The 15,044-nt window shown below is 51.4% G+C and overlaps 1 protein-coding gene across 4 annotated transcripts in view; it reads right to left on the reverse strand.

Moving 5' to 3' along the window:
* The window catches only part of MLLT1 (MLLT1 super elongation complex subunit), a 66,028-nt gene extending 51,019 nt beyond the window's left edge, over nt 1–15,009 (reverse strand). For 3 of the 4 annotated variants that reach the window (XM_053910977.2, XM_053910976.2, XM_053910975.2), the window contains exons 1-2: nt 14,779–15,009; nt 6,277–6,457 (exon numbers count right to left, since the gene is read on the reverse strand). In XM_053910977.2, the coding sequence (XP_053766952.1) occupies nt 6,277–6,457; nt 14,779–14,790 (193 nt within the window). In that variant the 5' untranslated portion in view covers nt 14,791–15,009. Of the gene's footprint in view, nt 1–6,276; nt 6,497–14,778 lie in introns of those variants that run through there. The other variant, XM_024568874.3, reaches the window with a different exon arrangement.
* Nucleotides 15,010–15,044: the final 35 nt, after the last annotated feature.

Below are 15,044 nucleotides of genomic sequence, written 5' to 3' on the forward strand. Positions count from 1 at the left end.
CACTACCTAGTGCCTCACTAGCCATCCTGCCTCAGGCTCACTCCTAAACATCATCTGCATGGGCAGCAAGATGCTTACTCTGAACTGCCAACCTGACTGTCCCCTGATGGCACCCCACAGCCCTCACGACCAACTCTGAGTCCCTCCAGGTGGCCTGCAGGGGGTTTCATCACCTACAGCTCCTTATCTTGCCAGCCCGACCTGAGGTCCTAAGATCGAGCCCCACTGAACCTCTCAGATCACAAATCACTTCCTCCAGGACCCCGGCTCTGAGTCCCAATCCCCATTTCCAGGTCATGGTTCCCTCCCACAGGCCTCCAGCACCCTGTGTCACTCAACCACAGGATTTCTGAGCTTACTGTGGTCATCTTCCTCAATCCCTGTATCAGCTCCGTCTCACTTACTGTCACATCTCCAGGGCCTGGACCAGGGCCACATCTTTCAAAAACACTCAATAAGAATCTGTCAAATATGCTAAAAGGGCCACACGCCATGCCTCCCTCAGGTTCGCCATCAAAGTAAGGAGATGGGCCAGGAGCAGGAAGTGACCTGGACTAGGAGGCCAAGTCATGGCTTGCCTCTCTCTGAGCCTCTGGACCCTGCTGGAGCAGACTGAGGGAGCAAGTGGGGTCTCTCCAGCTGCATGAGAGCTGCCTGCCTAGTGCTCTGCCCGAGCCCACCAATTGTGAATACCCTGCAGCCTGCCCTCTGTGCCCAAGTCCAGCATGGAGCTGGGCACCTGGCAGGCATCCAAATACTTGTTAATCTGAATCCAGGAAGGAAAGTGGAAGTGGAGCACACAGGAAGGGTGGCCTGTCTTCACTGCACAAACCCCCACAGCAGAGGGACACATAAAAGGCAGAGGCAAGGGAAGGGCCTGAAGATTTGCTCCCACCTCCACCCTTCTGACCTTGTTCTCCTCACCCACTGCCCCCCAACTCCCATCTACCATCAAGGCCCGAGTCAAGACCCATCTCCTAACAAGGTCAGGCGTGGCTTCCCTTGGTCTGACTTCCAGGTCACTTACTTCTGCTGAGGGTAAGTGTGACACGTATCTTTCCCAGAGTACAGGTCACACTTGATCTCCGTGTCCCTCCCAGACTACAAACCCTTTGAAGGAAGAGATCCTGCTGTGCGTCTCTCAATCTCCCTTCTTCAAAGGCCTGTCACATGATAGGCACTCTGAGGCTAAAAACCGCCTATCCTTTCAGAGATGGAGAAGAGAGAGACCAAGCAGATGCCAAGGGAAACCAAAGTGAGAAAAATACGATAGGAAATAAAGCCAGTAGAGTGAAGAGGGGAGGAGGGTGATGTGAGCAGCGGAGAAATTTTCTAAAAGGCAAAAACTGAATGAGAGCAATCTGGGCAAGGAAACAGGAAAAGGAAGCTTCAGCCTGAAACGCAAGGGGTGTGGCACCCACAGAGTCCATGAGGGGCTGGAGAGAAGCTGGAAGAGGGAAAGGGAGGAAGAGGGGGAGTGACAGCTAGTGGTGGGCAAGAAGCTCGTTTACTTGTGGGGTGATGAAAGTGTTCTGGAATGAGAGAGTGGTGATGGTTGCACAACTTTATGAATACATTAAAATCACTGAATTGTACACATTAAAAGGGTACATTTTATCATGTATGACTTTTATCTTAGTAAAGCAGCTATTAAAAAAAAACGTCACACTGAGAGGCTACACTTGAACAGCAGGCTTGGGGTTCATCCCACCACCCTCTGCCACCCCAGGCTCAAGCAATTTCAAGCTTCCCTCTGGGGACATCCAGGTGATTTCATGTCTTAGGAGGAGAACTGTCTGGGGGAAGCTGAAGCTGATGGTATGAAAACTGGACCCAGAGTAAAGCCCGCCCTCCTCATTTAGGAAATTGGAAGTCCCATCTCCCTGAACAGAAGCCTGCTGGTCACCAGTATCCATCCTGCCCGAAATAGTGCTCAGTACGGGCTCCTACCTGTAGGAGCCCAAGGAGACAGGAATGATTTAAAGACGATAAGAAAAGCTGGGAAAAGAAAAACAAGAAAGAAACTAGAGTCACTGTCCTCAGGTCCAAGATATGCCCCAAATTATGAAAATAAGATAATTTCAAAAAGGAAAAGAAGAGAATAAGATAGTGCTCTTAGTACAAATGTAGTACTTACAGTTTTTTTTAATTCAGTGCAAAGACTAGAATAAAGCCAAGGAAATTTTCCAGAATGTAGAGCAAAAAGACATTTAAAAAAATGAGACATGAAGAAACAATTAAGCAGATTATACAAATATTAACAGCAGCTAATATTTATAAAGCAACTACTGTGTGCCAGCCACTATTCTCAGCACTTGATTCATATTAATTCATTTAATCCTTACAACAACCTTGAGGCAGATACAATTGTTTCCATTTTATAGATAAAAGATCTAGGCATAGAGAAGTTAAGTAACAAACAGCCTAGGAAGAGAAAACAGATGAAATAAACAAATGGAAAGAAACTGTCAAAGAAGTAGATGAAAACTTTCTGGAACTAAATGAACACCACAATCAAAAGACCCCAAAGCCCTGGCTGGGTGGTTCAGGTGGTTAGAGCACGGTCCCAGTACGCCAAGGGTGCTGTTTGATCCCTGGCCAGGACACACACAAGAATCAACCCATGAATGCATAAATAAGTGGAACACCAAACTGATCTCGCTCTCCCTCTCTCTCAAATCAATAATTAAAAAAACCCAAAATACCCCAGAAAGAGCATCCTAAAAAATATCTTAATTGTTTCCAGAGAAAAAACAGGTCATCTACCCAAAACAACCCAACTGCATTAGACTTTTCTGAAGACCATGAAGCAAATACTTTCAAAGCTCTAAATGATAGTAATTCTCAAAGAGGAATAGTATACTCAACCGAACCATCACTTCAGTGTGAGAACAGAATAATGTCACTTTCAAATATACTAGGAGTCAAAGAGGTCATTTCTCACATACTTGCTTGGGAAATTTCCTAAGTAATTAATCCCTTGGGACATTACTTGAAAAGTTACTCCAGGAAAACAAGAAAATATACCAAAACATAAGGTAACAAATAAATCCCCCCAGGAGAACAGTAAAGGAACATCCCAGGGGTGTGGCTGAAGAGGTGGCCTTGAGAGGAGCCAGTCCTGACTAGAGGAAGGAAGACAAAACCAAAATGAAATATCCAGGGGGCAGGGGGTGAATCCATCAATTAAGTGAAATGATTGAGGATGGAAAGAAGGGAAGGTATAATGAAGATGATGCAATGAGAGAAAAGGGAGAAGCACAGGGGTATTCACTGTCAGGGCCCAGCAATGAAGCAAAGCAAACAGGGCTGAATTTTAACCAAGCATGACAAAGAAAGAACCCATCTGACCTTGACATGACCTTGAGTTTTCTCCTTTGAGTGGCTCAAAGTTCACAGAGAAGATGATTGAAATCCTGGCACCCTGACCAGCACAACAATTAACAGTCTATGAAGTTAATATTGCTTGCTGGTTTCCAACTTTCAGTCAATTTCTGATCCAGGAGCAAGTCTCGGTTTTAGTTCAATAATTTAACAATGTCAAGGAGAGGGTGCTCAAGGAAACATTCAAGGACAGAGGGGGTGCTCGTGTCCTCTTCCTAAGCCGAAAGTCAGAAGATATGACGCAAGCTGACAGCACCCACTGCGCCCTCCTAGCACCAAGGAGAGAGCAGCACACTACAGCAAGACACAAATCAGATGACAAATAATATAAATATGTTCAGATGGCCTAAAGAGAAAAATAAAACAGAAAAAACCTAGAAGCATGTGACTATTTAGGTGTTTTGAGCAAAGAAACTGTAATTTAGACCTGGCAGCCAGAGAACTTCCTAAAAAAGGTGACGAGGAGCATTTGTGGGAGATCTGAAAGGTAAGCAGGTTTGCTCATTATTCAAAGTCACAAAGACAATGACTGGAAAATGAATCACTTAACTATAAAACATTTAGAGCAGACGATGGATAAAAGGAGTTAGGAGTTTAGTATAAAATCTAGCCCTTCATGTTGATAAGTTAGTATTTTTTAAATTTGAAAATCAAGAAGCAAGCCAATTCACTCCCACTTACTTAAGGTATTCAGGAGGAACACGACGGAGAAAAGACTAGAAAGACTGCCCGTGGGGGCAGTGTGATCCGTGAGGACACAGGAAATGGAAACTTTCCACCTGGCGCATTTCTACTGGGCTTGTCACATGTATTTGATTTTAAAGATACTTTTAAAGTACATGACCAATAATTTCAGAGCCTAGAGTCCTGTAAGAGACTCACTCGCTCTTTAGCCTGACCCATTTTTCATTGATAACTGGGTCATTGATAATTGAGTTTTGTTCAATATAACAAATAACTAATCAGGCATTTACTATTTCACACGTTTTGTGCAGACTTGGCAATAAGCACCATTTAACTACTAATTTAAACTCTGTCCACAACTGACACTTTAAAAAAGTGGGTCTCACTCATCATCCATTTTCTTGGAACTTGGAGGTCAGAGACTAGGCCACTTCCATGTGACCATACGTGGGTTACTGGGCCTCTCTGAACCTCCATTTCCACATCTGCTGGCAGGAATTCTGGGACGTACCATGTTGCAGGGCACTCGTGCGCACAGCACAGACTGGAGAGTGCTGGGCAAATGCAGACCGCTATTAATATCACTTCTGTGGCTGCTTGCCTACTGACCCTGTGGGGATGAAGATGAGATAAACAGTTTCCAGGTGAATGGACATTATCATCCTGGGCCCACTGGGAGACAAAGGTAAAGAACAGGTGAAGGAGACGGTGAAAGAGCTGGAGTGGAAGCTCCTAGGGGAAAAAGGCAGGACCAGCTCACGAGAAACGGGCAGTCAGTTTTTGCTCTGCTATCAGAGTACAACAGCAGCCACAGAGGACTCCCAAATGAATGGGTGTGGCTGGGTGCCACAGAAACCGGCAGTGCTACCAGACCCCCAGGCAGCTTGGTGGGCCCCCTTGAGCCTGTTTCCACATCCATAAAATGGGGTTGTGGGGGAATAAACCAAGACCCTGCAGGAAGTACTTGATAAGTGGCACGTACTACTACTACTATTACTGTTATTATTATTATTTATTATTGAGACATCTACTGTTTTACAGACATCTACTGTTTTCTGTAACGTATCTGCTCTCCTCCAAGAGGCTCAGAAAGGAAGGGGGAGAGGAGACTCAGGAAAGGAGAAACAAGAAAAGGAATCATCTGAAAGCTGATGGAAGAAACCAGAAGAAAAAGAAATGGCTACCATACCACTATGAATCTCAAGTTGCCTTCCCTTGCGAACCAGAAGTTTCTGCTTCTGTAACCTAAGTCATCTCCCCTCTAGGACATCTGTCAGCCACTTGCTGGCCCCGGGCCAAGCCCGGGCCCGGGACCCCAATGGGTCCCAGGATGTGTTGCTGCTTCTGTGTGGGGCTGTCCACAGTGGCTCCCAGCTCAGCCCTGGGCCCCCAAACCCTGCACTGCAGGCAGAGGGGTCAGCAACAGAGCAGTGGCTCCCCCACCCTGGAGCACTTTGCCAGCAAGAAGTCCTTTGTGCCTTTATCAACACGTCTACTTGAGGAATATTTATTGGACCCCTGTGACACACAGGGCTTCACACTGAGGACTCGGTAGTGAGAAAGGCAGGCGTGGCCCCCACAGAGCTCACGAGACAGCCACCAACTATGTTCCCAAATTCCCCAGGAAGCATTCTCTGACCCCCGTAAACTGGGTGAATCCCCCTTTCTCTGCCCTGTCAGCCTGCCAGGTCCCCGGAAACCAGAATCTCTGTGAAAAATGCGAGCGAGGCACTTGTGCTCATCAGATGTCAGTCTGACGGGTGAGATGGGAAAAGAAGGCATAAGAAACAAGACACAGTGAAATGAACACCTTTTATGCCTTTTTCCACAAATACCATGAATTCTTAAGACGGCATCTCATCAAACGTAGGCCCAATAAGCAATTTCCTAATTACTTATCAAGCGGACATAAATCGCCCTTTCCCACCTGCTGGCCACTGACTATGTTTTCTCTGGAGGCTTCTCAGAGCTTGACTCTAAATAATGACCCAAGACCCAGTCATTAACTCCTTTGGGTTCCCCCACTGTGAACTCAACAGCTAAAGGAGAAGCAGAAGGGAGGGAAGAGGACCTTTACAGGGTCAAAGAAGGGCAGAGTGTTGGCCGGGCAACTTCTCACTGGCATGCCAAGAGCTGCAAGCCAGAACCTCAGTGTGAACACCAGCTGGCTGGGAGGGGGCGGGGTGGGGGGGAACAGGGGCCACTCACCACGCTTGGGCTTGGGGAAGCTGTCATGCAGCCGGAAGACCACCTTCTCCACGAAGTGCTGGATTTCACATTGCTCGGGGCCACGGACGAACACCATCCAATCATGCGTGAACCCCTCCGTGGTGGGCTTTTTGCGCAGCTGGGCCCGGTGTCCCAGCTCTAACTTGACCTGGACAGTGCACTGGTGGGAGAAAGAAGCGGGCATGGGGTCAGTGCAAAGCACAGAGCAGGAGACGGCCAACTGTCCCTGAGAACCAGGCATCACGTGCCTGCTTTACTCATCTTCTCTCCCAGCAAGCCCAGGCCAGGTCCCACGGCTCCTCTCCCCCCACCCCAACCTCTCCATTCCTGCCTCAGGGCCGGCGGCACAAAACGTGGTTCCTTCCCTCTGCCTCTGGTGCTCTGCCCCTAGGCCTTCCCATGGAAGGCTCTTTCCTGTCACTGAAGTCTCAGCCAGACTGTCAGCCCCTCAGGGAAGCCTTCCCTGACCACCTAGTATGAAACCCCCACCACCACCTGTCACTCTCTGTCACATCATGCCTTAGCATTTTTCACTATCAGAACTCATCTTGCTAATGGTGTTCACTCTGCTCTAACATCAGCTCCTCAGGGATGGCTCCTTGTCCGGAGTTGGCATCCCCACCAAGGTCTCCCAAAACACTATGGTGCAACCCAAAGTGGTGCGATTACCTCCTTCTACAGATGAGGAACAAAGGCTCCAAGAGTGTGCTGCCAAGCAGCATACCCGAGGGAGACCAGCTGGTAGGGAGCAGGGGCCCAGACTCAGGCCCAGGTGTGCATCACCCAAGGGCCTGCTCCTGTAGCCATTCTGGCAGCTTGCCCCACTAGTCAAGCCTCCCACACTCCTTGATTAAAGCATTTTTATTCTCCCTCATTCAACAGAATGCCTCCTGGAGAACAGAGATCAGTGGAGTCATCTGAGTTACCCGCACAAATGGTGGCTCAGTTTTAAAAGCAGAATGGTGGGAACAGAGGGCGAGCTTGAAGTCACCTGCAGCCCCCGTAGGCAGGCTCCCTTCATTAAGCTGGTGTCTGACACCCTGCCCTGAAACACAAGGCAGGTCATGCAGGTTCCACTCCACTGGACACAAAGCCACAAAACTTCGAAGCACTGGCAACATCTTGGCGGGGGAGGGAGGGTCAAATCACCACCAGGGAACCTACTGTAAACAGTTATCTCCTTAGTAAGAGCCTCCCCAGCCGCCCCGTAGATACAGCTCGACACCAAGTATCAAATGCAGGAATGGTACAAAGAAAGCAGAGGCTGAGTGGATACTTATTCCTAAGTGCTGAGATAACCAGGAGCAAGTCATGGGTGGCGTGGATGCCACACTTCCCCAAACAAAGCTCCCCTGTGACGGTTTCCAGCCCTCCCTTGATAGAATCACCCTCCTAGGTCCTGACCAGAAATCTCCCACTTTTCACTTTCCACCCTCTTTCTCACCCATCCCACTGATGACGTGTGTCCTTATGGCCACAGTCCCTCTGTATCTGCCTCCTCTCTGCAATTCGGCAACCCATTTGGTTCCCACCACCACTGTCCTCCCTCCCACTACACCCTCCTCTTGCTGCTCAGTCACTGCAGCGAAAGCAGGGCAGACAGATCCTATCTCTGGCTGTTTCACAGCTTTCCTAGGCTCGCCACACCCTCAGAATAAAGTCCAAACGCCTCAGCACACCGCCCGTCTCCCACCTGTGTCTCCTCAAATCTGAGATGCTCATTATTTTTCACTTTTTAACCCTTCTGAGGTCAGTGTATCTTCCAGTCCATGTATAAGGACTGCAAGATTCAAGGTGTGGGTGCACACACACAAAGAAGCTGTTTCCAAGTCTCTGATATGCCCGAGAGGCTCAGCACTGACGAAATACTGAAATGCCCACCAACTCCTTTCCAGCTTAGTCAGACACCAGCATCCCAACACACACAGGGAATATCCACTCCTATCCGTCTCTGCTCCTTCCGCCACAGCCTAGGTGCCCTACTCATTTCCCCGCTGTCCCTTAATCCACAGCTTGAGGGCTACTTTCCCCAAAGCCCTTTCCGATCGCTGTGTGTATATGAGCATCTCCACGGTGCTGCCCACTTCGTCTTTGTTCCTGGCCTGCCCACTGCTATCTCACTTATCCTTTTAACCTCTATCTTGGAACCATGGTATGTGAAGCATCACCTGTATTTAATGGATCGAACTAGAGGGCCTTCCTAGACCAGTGAGTTACAAGTGGTGCTTTCCAAGAGGAAGAGACAATAAGGACAGTGATAGGGACAGGACTGTCCTGATATATGTATGGAAGAGCTAGCAGAGGCTCTGGGTACTTCGCGAGCACCTGTGAAAACAGGGCAGGAGTTCCCCTGGCACAGAACAGTCCCTGTGGGGCTCCTTGGGAGAAAAGCTAGGCCTTGCTGAGACTTGGTCCACTGGAGGGCGGGGTGGGCATGGGGATGGGGCATTTAGACTCAACACAACAGAAATGACAGCCATGTATAAGTAGGTGATGGACGTGAGGGCACAGTATGTGAGTAAAAGGTCCTGGGCAGCCTGTGCAGTCTGGGTTGAAGGCAGAAAGGACAATCAAGTCCGCATGAAGGCAGCCAGAGGGTGTGGCTGGAAAAGGAGGTTACTCACGCCTGAAATGGGAGAACTCACAGGAGGTCAGGGTAGGTGAAGGAGAAGAGGTGAGGGGCCTCAAATAACTCTGAGACCCAGGTAGCCGGGATGCTGCTGGGATGGTGGAGGGGGTACTGGAGATATTCAAGTGGAGATATCCCACCAGAAACTAGAGACAAAGGACTATCCATCTGGATAAACATGGAATGCTCAAATCAACCACAAGCATCTGTCTGCAGAGTGCTGCCTCAGGCCACCGCGCAACATAAACAAACCCAAGCGGTATTTACATTATCTCCAAAGGCTGTAATCACCATACACACGTCCCTGTGGGTAAGAAACTCCGCCTTTCTCTCCAACCTGGTTCACAATGAAAAGTCAGAAGACAACTCCTGCATTGCTGGGAGGCTCACAGGTGGAAAACTAATACATACTGGCAAACGACTTTTTGTTCTTTGGAGTTAACTCCTGGGTAACAAGATATCTCCTCAGATTCTGTTATTCACCAGCCCGGCTGCCTTCCCAGCATTTCTGATTATGTGAGGTTTGTACCCAGGGCACGAAGCGGCAACGCAGTTACTGTGACAGAATGGAGACCACGGTTCCATCGGAGAGGAGGAAATGGAAGCACCAAAAATACATTCACAGGCCAAAGTAAACAAACAGGAAGGTTCTGCAGCAGCAGTGGGTCAATCTCTTCAGCTGGCAGGCCATACCCAAAGCTTGCTGGGTGGCATCTGTGCCCTGGGGGCTGGCGCCAACTCAGCCTCCACACCCCCAGGTTCAAGGTGCCAATGACTGCATAGGATGGTGCACTCAGGAGAGGATCACTCCCCCGAATGCTGGAATCTTCTAAAAAATAAAGATAGTTGAGTAACACAGATTCTGGGCTACGATATTAGAAGTCACTGATTCGGTAAGACATTCAAGCTACACTGAACTGGAGGCAAGCAAGCTGAGCCCTGGCCAACTACTCTGACTTGTCACAATAATTTATTAGCATGGCTAAGCCAATGCCACCTCTGAGAGTTCCATGTACTTGCTCCCTCTCCTTCCTTACTCCACCTGGACTCCTTCCCTGTCCATTGGAACCAAAGGATTGAAGCAAATCATCTTTCTCCAGGAAGGGTACCTGGCTAAAGGGGTTAGTAAGTGTTGGTTAGGTTAACCTGCCTTGGAAGAAGAATCTCACTGTTTGGCTGCATAGAGGCCCTTTGTGGGACCTCCAGAGTAGGTGGCTGGAAGTGGCCCTGGGACCGAGCCTCAGTTACTGCCATGTCCCAACATCTTGGGCATCACTTTACCACCCACTCTCTCAACAAAAGGGAATATTCCACGCCTGCCTTAAAAAGGGTTAACTATTTCACTTCTAGGACACCAGCCCAAAGGCCTGGGGGTGCGGACGGAGCAGCACAGGGAACAGGGCCGCCTGGGAACAGTGTGCTTTGGGCAGAGGGCCTCAGCTGGGCACTGTCCTCTCTCCAGGCCAAACATACCCCATGAATCCTGCCCTCAGCCTGGGCCCCAGAAGGCAGGTCTTTAACAAGTTTATCTGTAAGATTTCACCTAATACTCTGGTGGGAATTCACTGCAACAGATGCCCTTTCCTCTGGGAATTCGCACTTTACCAAGTGGCATAATTATGCCTGGAGTCTGGCTACTGCATCTAATTCCCTCAGATGTGACAATTCTGTCCCCTCTCAGGGGGTGAAAGCACCCAAGAGTATTTTCCCTCATCAGGTAGGATTGATTTTGTCAAGTCCAACTGCACCCAGCAGATTGCTGGCAACATGGTCCACACATACAGAAATGGGAAAAAGTACTGGTCCCGCGAAGCAACGTCAACACAGGACAAATAAAACATTCTTCAGGGAACTTTCTCTCTCTAGACCCAGTGGGGGGTCCCAGGAGCAGCAGTTACTGAATGAGAATGTGAGAAAGACAGGAAGTGAAGGGTGTCCCTCAGTGAAAACCCTCTCAAAAGGAGAGCAGCCTGCCCAGAGATGGGGACAGACAAGCTGCATGAGGCCCTAGCCTTCTAACTGCTGACACACGGGCTGGCAGCCGGCACCTGCACCCCTCTTGTGGCTCTGTCCAGCCTCGTCCCTTTCACCCAGTACACAAGGCTAACGGCAAAGGGATGAGAGGGAGCTCAATGAATGCTCTCTGGAAACTCCCGGGATAAGTGTGCAGGCCATGTGGATATGCAAATACACCTACAATCCTTAGTTTCCAGGTTCCTAGGAAGAAAGACCCTCACCAGCCTGCCAGGAAGGCCAGGGACAGGATATGTATTATATACGCATGAGAAGCTCGCAGGCATGTGGACGGCACACCACACAACCCTGAAAAAGGCAACTGTGGCCAGGCCAGGTGAGCCTGGTTACAAGGGGCAGATACCTATTTTTATTTAACAACAGTTGGCAAAGTTTGCGCAAAACTGCGTTACATAAACAAGACTTGGGTCCCTCCCTGTCCTCAAGAACTTTACGACATACTACCGTAACTTCAGGACAAAAACTTGGCATGCCGACCTTCCATGCCATAGTTTCAGAGCTGGGTGGGGGAGAACCCGGTCTCCCTCACATCAGTGCTCAGCATCTCTCCGCAAGGTCTCGGGGAAAGAGCTGACCTACCTAAGCATGCCACCAGGCCTTGACTCCTCTCGGGGCCTTCCTGGGCCTTTTCACATCTGTAAAATGGGCCAGTGCCATCAGAAACAAACCTCCCCTTCCAGAACAACAGAGTATGGTCACAGGAAGTTGTTCCCAAATTCAAACTCAGGAGAACCTTTTGAGGAATCAGCATCAACTCAACTGCATGATTCAATGGGTCGCCCGCCCACCTCAGGTGCCAGTCCCAGTGCTTCTGTGAAGGGAGGGCACCCTGGTCCTTTGGAGAACAGAACTACCGAGACACTGACACTTTTAGTTCCCCAGGCAACCCATGTACCCAGACAGGTAGCCCCTCCCTATCCGCCCAGCATCTGCTCAGCCTTTAACTATGCCCATTCCTTCCCCACCACCCTTGGAGATAAATCACATGCCTAATGAGCAAGACCTGCCCCCCACCCTGCAGAAGTACATGACTCACTTCTCCCTAAAAAAATACAAATCCCACAGACACTGGATGTGTTAAGTACAGACTTAGGGTCAAGACAGAGGGAACCAGAAAGACTTTCCTACCCATGGGGAAAGATTTCGATGCCAAGAAGTTGGGAGCCCAGAGCAAAATGCAGAATCGTCTTTCTTAGCTGGGCTGAAAGTTCTAGAGAACACAAGAAAGTAAAGAGAAGCAGGCTCCTAAAGCTGGCAGACCCTTAGGGGAAAGTCCTGTTGTTCCCCATGAGCCCGAGGCACTTACAGGTTCGGGGCATTCTGGGGGAGAAAGGGAAGGCTGCGATTCTGCTGGTTTCAAAGTCTTTCCCAATCACCAGAAGTCATTCTAGAACACTGACCACCAACTTGCCTACTTAGGAACTCTCCCAAATTTGCATGAAAGCAAGGCCAAGACAGACTCAGTCTATGGGGTGAGACATACTTTCCTTTGGGACTAGTTTCACTTGCAAATACTTCTGCAAGGACCTAGGCCAGCACTGTCCAATGGATCTTTCTGCCATGTCCCCATGCTGCCCAATGAGGAGGCTGGCAGGTCCGCAGTAGTAGTTACTAGGCCCTTCAAATGTGGCTGGTGTGACTGAGGTTCTGCCTTTTTCATTTTGGTTTATTTATAGTTAAAGAGCCACAAGTGCTGGTGACTACAGCATCTCAAGTGTGTTCACCAGTCCATCCTGTCACAGACCAAGAATGCCACCCATTCTCACCATTCTGCTTACACAGATGACAACCACCCAGGGGGAATGGACACACTTGGCCCTAAGACATCTTGTGGGAGGACCAGCAGGGGGTGAGAGATGGGAGTGATATTCTACGCTTATGTGGTGCCCAACAAGCTCTTCCCAGAGGAGGGCTTTGTTGAAAGTGGATACTGAAGGTGTATTTTGTTTTGTTTTTTGACTCAATGTGAATTGGAGGCAAAAAGCTCTGTCCCTTCAAGGGAAATGAATTCACACCACGCTGTAGACCTCCACCATTAAACTGCCGCAAACTCTTCCTTCCCACTGAAGAGAAAGGCAGTAACACGGAAGCCACAAGGGAAATCATGGCGAGAGAGAGCCACAAACACAAGCCTCAGTGGTCCTGTGCCACCACAGGCAGCCAGGATGGGCAGGGGAGAGGTCTCCCGCCCTACACCTCTGAAACCTCAGAGACACAGCACCTTACCAGACAGAGCCGCCTCAGTGGCGCCAGCATCTAGGGACGCCCTAACCTGCCCTCGCTAACAGCAGAGATTTCAGCTGCCACCCCCACAGCCCTACGCCGCCTTTCCTGGCCTCGTGCCCCTGGAAGTCAGGGACAGCAGGGAAGAATGAAGAAATAAATAATCCTATGATGGGGGCCACAGTGGTCCTGGGCTTGAGGAGGGGAAGGGGCCCGGGAACTGAAGAAAAGTAAGTGGAGAGCTGGTGAAAGGGGGACCAGAGGCCAAAAAGACCTCAGGTTTACCGGAACTGACAGGATGGGCTCTGTTTCCAGAAAGAAGGGACAGAGGCCATGGGGAGACTTTACGGAGGTCAGGGAACTACCTGGGATTTGGAGCAAGGCCCTAGGTGGAGGCGCTATGATGTGGTGAAAGGAGAGGGTCCTGGCCGAAAGTCTCAGCATAGGGCTGGGGAGCAGTGCAATGAAGTGCGACACCCTGAAAGGAGAGACACTGGGGGTCTGGGGAGCCTGCGGGTCAGTGAAGGAGGTCAGCTGAGGTTGGAGGAACCAGACTGGTGAGACAGATCCAGGTGTGGGGAGAGGGGAGCATAAACCAGGGTCCCATAGTCAAAGGCGGCCCAACCTGAAGGGCGGGAGGCATTTGGTGAGTGAAGAGCTTGGGGGCTCCAGCTCAGAACAGAAACTGCCCCTGAGCCTGGACGAAGAGGGTCTGAGGGTAAGACACAGCCCCAAAGGCACTGGGGTTTCTGGGAGAGTGACCAGGGCCTGAACCCAGAGGGGGCTGAGGCAGGAGACTAAGTCAGAGGCGACTGAGGAAGCAACCCCAGGTTCAAAATGCGGGGAACCTCAACACAGGCCTGGGTGCTTGTGGGAAGAGACCCGGGACCGGCCAGGGTTCGAGGGGAAACAGACACGCAGGCTGAGGCAGGGGCAGGACCGGAGGGGAGAGAGGGCTCAGGCCTAAACGAGGGGGAGAGGTAAGAAGGCTCAGGGTTCAAGGAAGGAGGGCTGCAAACCAAGGTCCCTGGGGTTCTGGAGGGGCTCAAACCCCAGCCACGGTTTGAGAGAGAGAAGAGGCAGCAGGTTGGGGACCCAGGCCTAGAGTCTAGAGAGGACAGAAGACACAGACCGACCCTGGATCCAAAGGAGAAAGCGGGTACGGGCTGAATCTGAGGAATCCCCAGGGGCGCCTGCGAGGACTCCGGGCTGGGACGGGGTCCCGGGGGATGTCCCAGAGGGCTCTGGGTCGGACTAGGGTCCTGAAAGGCGCCCCAAAGGGGTCTGGGCCGCCAAAGGGAGCTCCGGGCCGGGTTCCCGAGGAGCGTCCCAGGGGCTCTGGGCTGGGCCCGCCCGGGATCCCCGGCAGGGTCCCAGGCGCTCCGGCCAGGCCCGGGTCGCGGATGGGGGAGGGGTGCCCCTGCCCCACATAAAGGCCCGGGGAGCGGCGGGCGCGCACAAAGCGGGACTGGCGGGCGCCAGGCGGGGGCGGGGAGGCCGGGACCCGGGAGGGCCGGGCGGCGGGGCGGAGGGAGGGAGGGAGGGGGCCGGGCGGACGACGCGGGCTGCGCCGGGGCGGCGCGGCCGCTCCTCACCTGATTGTCCATGGCTGCCGCCCAGCCCCGCCCCCGGGCCCCGCGTCGCTCGCCGCCGCCGCTGCCGCCGCTCAGCTCCTCCCCGCTGCCCTCATTGTCTGTCAGGCGCCGCCGCCGCCGTTCCCGGCCGCCCGCCCGCCCGCCAGCCCCGCGGAACCGGAAACCACCGCCAGCCCGGGTCGCGCACCGACCCCAGGCCCCCGCCGCCGACTTAGGCCCGCCGCCCGCACTGACAGCAGCCTGGACCAATCAACAGCGCGGAAGGC

This window comes from Desmodus rotundus, chromosome 9 (assembly GCF_022682495.2).
Source record: "Desmodus rotundus isolate HL8 chromosome 9, HLdesRot8A.1, whole genome shotgun sequence".
In the NCBI taxonomy this organism is placed as follows: domain Eukaryota; kingdom Metazoa; phylum Chordata; class Mammalia; order Chiroptera; family Phyllostomidae; genus Desmodus; species Desmodus rotundus.